Raw genomic sequence first — 7,996 nt, forward strand, 5'->3', positions numbered from 1 at the left:
TTTAACTAGAAGGTACAGCCTTGGATAAACATCTACAAGATCCTCTTCGTTCACATTCTTCAGCGCTAGTGTGACACAGGTAACTATACGTCTTTTCTTCAGTTAACGTCAACAAGGTGCTCTTCAGATAGCATCAACAAGGTGCTCTTCATTCACAGTTCTTCTTATTATCCTTAGCTTCTCAAGTGTCGGCCAGTGCCTCTTCTTAGTCAACGTGTGATATTGAAAGAACGCTTGTCTTACTGTGACCTTAACGTGCGGTGGTCTGCCGGTGGATACGAGGGTCCCGTCTTCTGTTACTCGTCGCCAGACCGAGTCAGGAGGGTCTCCAGCCAGGTATGCACGGCTTTCCAAGTGACACTTGTCTATGGGGGGCACACACTCCCGTGTGCGCTTTCAGCCCCACTCCTACAAGCCTGATGAGGTGAGAATACAAGCGTACATTGAGTGGTGGTACAAGCGATCAAACAATGTGTTTAGGTCATATGTCTGGATCATAAGGGTGAGCAGTGAGGACTTACCATCCAACGCCGTGGACGGCATATGTGGACGGCATATGCTGCCTGTGTGTCTTGGTGTGTAGCAGCGAGTGATACTGCTAGATGTGAGGGTCGTTTATAAAGGGCACGGCTGACAGGTTGCGGCTGCGGTTAATTGCTAATACGGGCGGCGGCTGGAATTAGGCGCAGCTGCTTTAGGACTGCTCTGGGATAATAGACGGCATCTATGACTTGGCCGTGGGCGTGCCGCGACGGCGCTTGTCTGGTTGCCATAGAGACGCGCCCCTCCCACTGTGGCGAGACCTGACACACTCCACAAGTATTATTTGTTTGCTTGTTCAATCAGCATTTGTTGCTATAGTCATGGCAGCCAGTTCCCACCTGATGTTGTGTCGGAGTCCAGACTGCTCCAGACCGTACTGAATAACTGCTAGCTTACATAATGTCTTGAGGCTAGGACTGAAGTCTAAGACATACAGGTCATCAGGTGTGTATACTCCAAAGAGGATGACACGATCTCCCACCATGCAACAGCACATCCTATTCAACCTACGTGGGGGTTTCCCCTTGGGCTCAACCTTCTTCCAGGAGAAGGTCTCTGGACTGAATTTCCACAGATCATTTAAGTCCTGGTTACCGCAGCGACCACCACATATGTACAGCTCTCCATTGTAGGTAAAGGCTGAATGATCCGAGCGTCTTTCTGGAAGAAGCTGTGTCGAAGGTGTGTCCAGCCAGTGGTTGGTCTCTGTGTCAAACACTCTGATGGTGTTGTAGTACTGATAGTACTGACTACAGCCTCCAAATACAAACATCTTTGTCCCGATAACGGTAGCAGAGTGACCTGATAAAGCAGGAGATGGAGTTCCTCTGGTGTTGATTAAAGTCCAGACCATTGTGGTGGTGTCCAACTTGTAGATGTCATTAGTGTATGCACTCTGGGTTGATCCTCCATGAATAAACATGTACTTCCCCAAAACACAGGCTGAGTGGTTCCTCCTCCCCTCTGGAACGGTCCCAGAAACCTGTGGTTTGAACCATGTGTGGGCGTCGACATCAAATGCATAAAGAACATTACTGTAAGGAGAACCTCCCCAGAGGTAGACAGTGTCTTCAATCAGCACAGCTGTGTAGCCCTCACGCCTGGAGGGAACCTCATGGTGGCGTTCTCCTGTTCCACGGGTCTCTGGGGTCAACTCCCTCCAGATCAAAGACTTTGTGTTGAAGACGTTCACATCAATCTTCTTCTCGTCGTACCAACAGTCGCCTCCAAAGGAGTACACACAGTGTCTCACTGTCACAGCTCTTTGAATGGCTGTCTCTGGTCCTCTCAGACGCTCCGCCCAGCACAACATTACTCACTTAGATAGATAAGTCCTATTGGTCAATGGTATCCTATTGGTCAGTGGTATCCTATTGGTCAAATCCTGCTGTGTAAAAGCATGGAATATATAAAATAGCTCAAAGCTCTTGTGCTGGTTGCCTATAGGTCAGAACCCTGCAGTGGTGTCCCATTAGAAGTTAAACCAGGATGCTTAACCTTCTGCTCAGAACATTCAGCAGAGCCCTGCTATATATTACCCCACTATGCTTTGTCACAATGACTGAGCCAATCAGATCTGTCCGTATATGGATTCTACCACATCGATCTGACGTCGGCACTAATAAGTCAGCCCGGAACAAATGTAGGGATTGTCGTTCTAGACATGTCAGATGTCATAGAGCCCAACGTGTCAGATGTCATAGAGCCCAACGTGTCAGATGTCATAGAGCCCAACGTGTCAGATGTCATAGAGCCCAACGTGTCAGATGTCATAGAGCCCAACGTGTCAGATGTCATAGAGCCCAACGTGTCAGATGTCATAGAGCCCAACTTGTCAGATGTCATAGAGCCCAACGTGTCAGATGTCATAGAGCCCAACGTGTCAGATGTCATAGAGCCCAACGTGTCAGATGTCATAGAGCCCAACGTCCTAGTCGGATATGTGTGGAGACTAAATAAACAACGAGCAGCTCTCCTAGATCCGATTCTATGAATGGAAGTGAGAGTCTTGGTTACATGGGGGTGGCTGCTACGAAGGCTTTCACCTAGAGCTCCATATATGGGCATATCGGAGATGTTTAGCACTGACATCAGGCTAATAGTGCCATCGTCATCGTCACACGCATTCAGCTGAGTAGTTTTAGTCAAATTTTTGTCACCTGGTTTTAGTGTTAGTCTAGTTTTAGTCGACTAAATATCATAAGATTTTAGTCGACTAAACAATTTATTTAGTCGAACAAAATGTATTTTACGGCCTTGATGCCGTCAAAATGACAGTTTTTTCACTTGCTGAAAATAGACGATCTACAAGCCCACAGCGCGTCGTTTTCGTCAGTGAAAAAAGGTAGTCGACGAACATTTTTCGTCTTGGTTTTAGTCGACGAAAACAACCCTGGCACTGTGCAGTGCAGAAACATCATTGCCTTGATGTATATAACGAGCATCACAGCGGAATACAGACACTCTGAGAGTCTGCAGTCATTTCTCTCCAAAAGGCCTCGAATAAGATGGAATCAGATTATTGTGATCATGGTATCACATGCTCAATTCATTTCCCCTAATCTTTGATTTGCGGGACGCGGGACAGTAGTGCTATTTGGGGACAGTACCGCAAGATGGGGGACGGGTGGTCGGCCCCACCCGACACAATAGTGGTGGTCCCCAGGTTGCTCTTAGTCACAGTGGTGGTCCCCAGGTTGCTCTTAGTCACAGTGGTGGTCCCCAGGTTGCTCTTAGTCACAGTGGTGGTCCCCAGGTTGCTCTTAGTCACAGTGGTGGTCCCCAGGTTGCTCTTAGTCACAGTGGTGGTCCCCAGGTTGCTCTTAGTCACAATGGTGGTCCCCAGGTTGCTCTTAGTCACAGTGGTGGTCCCCAGGTTGCTCTTAGTCACAGTGGTGGTCCCCAGGTTGCTCTTAGTCACAATGGTGGTCCCCAGGTGGCTCTTAGTCACAGTGGTGGTCCCCAGGTTGCTCTTCGTCACAATGGTGGTCCCCAGGTTGCTCTTAGTCACAGTGGTGGTCCCCAGGTTGCTCTTAGTCACAGTGGTGGTCCCCAGGTTGCTCTTAGTCACAGTGGTGGTCCCTAGGTTGCTCTTAGTCACAATGGTGGTCCCCAGGTTGCTCTTAGTCACAGTGGTGGTCCCTGGGTTGCTCTTAGTCACAGTGGTGGTCCCTGGGTTGCTCTTAGTCACAGTGGTGGTCCCCAGGTTGCTCTTAGTCACAGTGGTGGTCCCTGGGTTGCTCTTAGTCACAGTGGTGGTCCCCAGGTTGGTCTTAGTCACAGTGGTGGTCCCCAGGTTGCTCTTAGTCACAGTGGTGGTCCCCAGGTTGCTCTTAGTCACAGTGGTGGTCCCCAGGTTGCTCTTAGTCACAGTGGTGGTCCCTGGGTCAAAATCGGTTGAAAACCCCTGGTTTACTGGAAGGTCATGAAATGTATCCCTGAAGTGACATAGTGAAATAAAGAAAAGGGAAAACCTACACTGTAATCTTTGTACTGCTTGCTGTTTTAATTTCCTTCTTTTATTGGTTCCACGTGTCGCTGTTATTTATACTTTTTATACATCATTTTATAGTATTATTTGTTTGCTTGTTCAATCAGCATTTGTTGCTATAGTCATGGCAGCCAGTTCCCACCTGATGTTGTGTGGGAGTTCAAACTGCTCCAGACCGTACTGAATAACTGCTAGCTTACATAATGTCTTGAGGCTCGGACTGAAGTCTAAGACATGCAGGTCACCAGGTGTGTTTACTCCAAAGAGAATGACACAATCTCCCACCATGCAACAGCACATCCTATTCAACCTACGTGGACGTTTCCCCTTGGGCTCAACCTTCTTCCAGGAGAAGGTCTCTGGACTGAATTTCCACAGATCATTTAAGTACTTGTTACCGTTCCAGCCACCACATATGTACAGCTCTCCATTGTAGGTAAAGGCTGAATGATCAAAGCGTCCTTCTGGACGAAGCTGTGCAGAAGGTGTGTCCAGCCAGAGGTTGGTCTCTGTGTCAAACACACTGATGGTGTTGTCATAGCCTCAAAATACAATCATCTTTGTCCCGATGATGGTAGCAGAGTGACATGCTGTAGCAGGAGGTGGAGTTCCTCTGGTGTTAATTAAAGTCCAGACCATTGTGGTGGTGTCCAACTTGTAGATGTCATTAGTCAATTCACTCTGTGTTGATCCTCCATGAATATACATGACCTTCCCCAAAACACAGGCTGAGTGGTTCATAGTCGTGACACCCCCCTTCCCGAAAAGAAGTTATATCCCCAAATAACTTCTTCTCAAGGAAGAGAGCACCTTAAACCCGGGAGAGGGCATCCGCGAGGACATTATCCATCCCCTTCTTGTGACGAATTTCCACTTCAAAGTCCTGCAGCATCAATGACCATCTCATCAATCTTTGATTTGAATTTTGCATTTGCCTTAGGAACACAAGGGGATTATGGTCAGTATATACAACAATAGGTAATGGGCTTGAGCCGACATATACCTCGAAAAATTGTAATGCAAGTAACAGGGCAAGAGCTTCCTTCTCAACGGTACTATAGTTACCCTGCGCCGAATTAAATTTCTTTGAATAGTAGCAGATGGGATGATCGATAGTCTGTAGATCCTCCTGGAGTAGAACAGCACCGGCCCCACACGCGCTGGCATCCACCTCCAACTTGAACGGCTTGGTGAAGTCGGGCGCAGCAAGGACTGGAGTGCTGCAGAGGAGAGCCTTGCACGATTCAAACGCTAACTGACAGGCAGGCGACCAGATAAACACCCTTTTGATGCTTGTCAGCGTAGTCAGCGGCGCAGTGACGGCAGCAAAATTTTTGCAAAACCCCCGATAATAACCCGCCATGCCCAAAAACCGGCGGAGCTCACGCCTAGTCCTTGGCACAGGATACTCGAGAATAGCTTGGATTTTTGCATTAATAGCACGCACCTGGCCCTGACCAACCTGTTTCCCAAGATACGTTACGGTCGCACAACCAAATTCACATTTTGACAAATTCAATGTCAGGTTAGCTTCTCCTAACCGCTTAAAGATCTGTCCCAAAGTGTGTATATGCTCAAGCCAAGTATCATTGTAAGCTACAACATCGTCCAAATAAGTCTTGCAGTTGTCCACGCCTCTTAATACCGAATTCATTAATCTTTGAAATGTCGCTGGCGCATTTCTTAAGCCAAATGGCATCACTGTATATTGATACAAACCGTCCGGTGTCACGAATGCACTGATCTCTGATGCCCGGGGTGTCAAAGCCACTTGCCAATAACCCTTTAGCAAATCTAATTTAGTTACAAATTTAGCAGATCCCACTCGATCCACACAATCCAGCATCCTCGGGAGCGGATAGCTGTCAGCCTGCGTAATATTGTTAACCTTACGAAAATCGGTACAAAACCGCTGGCATCAAATGCATAAAGAACATTGTCGTAAGGATAACCTCCCCAGAGGTAGACAGTGTCTTCAATCAGCACAGCTGTGTGGCCATAGCGCCTGGAGGGAACCTCATGGTGGCGTTCTCCTGTTCCACGGGGCTCTGGGGTCAACTCCCTCCAGCTCAAAGACTTTGTGTTGAAGACGTTCACATAAATCTTCTTCTTGTCGCCACAACAGTGACCTCCAAAGCAGTACACACAGTGTCTCACTGTCACAGCTCTTTGATTGGCTGTCTCTGGTCCTCTCAGACGCTCCGCCCAGCACAACATTACTCACTAGGATAGATAAGTCCTATTGGTCAATGGTATCCTATTGGTCAATGGTATCCTATTGGTCAGTGGTATCCTATTGGTCAAATCCTGCTGTGTAAAAGCATGGAATATATAAAATAGCTCAAAGCTCTTGTGCTGGTTGCCTATAGGTCAGAACCCTGCAGTGGTGTCCACGCATTCAGTAGAACTGTACAAAAGAAGCATCAGAACTTGGTGGTGGACAAACGCTATAACGCTATTTTCGTGCTCGGACAGACAGACCCAGGGACACAGGGACAGACCCAGGGACACACATAGCTGTCTATAGGAGTGGTTGCACCAGTCCAAAAGATTCCCCCGAATTATCGACATTGGCTCATATTCAGTTTAAAAGTTATTAATTTATGAATCACAAAGTGTTTCATACAATCAATGAAATGTAGCCCAACAACCGATTGGACCAGAGCCAGATGTAGGCCTGTTTGGCAGTGCACTGTTCAGATTCAGATTCAGATTCAGATACCTTTATTAGCCATTGTGTAAAACACATAGGAATTTGCTTTGATATTTGACATGTGTGCATTTCTTTTCCTTTTTTCACATATATCGAAAAAACAACAACAACACAAATACAACACCGTGCAGGAAGTATAAATATAAAGTGCAGAGTTTATGGAATAGTGCAAAACATGTCCGGTGACACTCCCTATAGGGGGCAGGGGTGGGAGGGAAACCAGTTTCATTTAGCAGCCTGGCGGCTGAGGGGTAAAAAGCTCAGTCTGTGGCGGACTTTTGTAGCCTTCAGCAGCCGCAACCGTCTCCCAGAGGGGAGCAGGGTGAGGAGGCCGTGGCCAGGGTGGGAGGGGTCTCCCAGAGGGGAGCAGGGTGAGGAGGCCGTGGCCAGGGTGGGAGGGGTCTCCCAGAGGGGAGCAGGGTGAGGAGGCCGTGGCCAGGGTGAGAGGGGTCGGCCATGATTTTCCTTCCTCTCTTCAGCGCCCTAGAGTCGTGAAGGGACTTGAGGGAGGGCAGAGGACGGCCAATCACCCTCTCTGCAGAGCGTATCAGCCGTTGCAGCTTGGCGAGATGTTTTGCAGCTGCAGCGGGGAACCAGGTGATGATGGAGTGAGTGAGAATGGACTCAATGATGGCTGTGTAAAACGGAGCCATCATGGTCCTTGAAAGTCTGAACTTCCTCAGCTGCCTGAGGAAGTTCAGCCTCTTCTGGGCCTTCTTCAGGAGGGCCATGATGTTTAGTTCCCACTTCAGGTCCCGAGAGAGAATCATGCCCAGGAACCGACATGACTCTACTGGGGTCAGCTGGGTGATGGGAGGGGCTGCGTTCCTCCTGAAGTCCACCACCATTTCCACTGTCTTTAGAGCGTTAAGCTCTAAGTTGTTGTTGTTATCCCCAAGTTGCTCTTAGTCACAGTGGTGGTCCCCAGGTTGTTCTTAGTCACAGTGGTGGTCCCCAGGTTGTTCTTAGTCACAGTGGTGGTCCCCAGGTTGCTCTTAGTCACAGTGGTGGTCCCCAGGTTGCTCTTAGTCACAGTGGTGGTCCCCAGGTTGCTCTTAATCACAATGGTGGTCCCCAGGTTGCTCTTAGTCACAATGGTGGTCCCCAGGTTGCTCTTAGTCACAGTGGTGGTCCCCAGGTTGCTCTTAGTCACAATGGTGGTCCCCAGGTTGCTCTTAGTCACAGTGGTGGTCCCCAGGTTGCTCTTAGTCACAGTGGTGGTCCCCAGGTTGCTCTTAGTCACAGTGGTG

General features: G+C 48.6%; 1 protein-coding gene across 1 annotated transcript; it reads right to left on the reverse strand.

Annotated features, from left to right (window-relative positions):
- Positions 1–838: 838 nt before the first annotated feature.
- On the reverse strand, positions 839–7,594 carry LOC310860061 (kelch domain-containing protein 3-like; the record flags this gene model as incomplete). The annotated part of the gene is made up of 3 exons (XM_083766823.1): positions 839–1,767; positions 5,099–5,288; positions 7,277–7,594. 3 exons carry the CDS (start codon positions 7,592–7,594, stop codon positions 839–841), a joined length of 1,437 nt encoding a protein of 478 aa, XP_083622949.1.
- Between the last annotated feature and the right edge of the window lie 402 nt (positions 7,595–7,996).

This window comes from Protomyctophum parallelum, assembly GCF_964188405.1.
Source record: "Protomyctophum parallelum genome assembly, chromosome: 6".
Taxonomy (NCBI): Eukaryota; Metazoa; Chordata; class Actinopteri; order Myctophiformes; family Myctophidae; genus Protomyctophum; species Protomyctophum parallelum.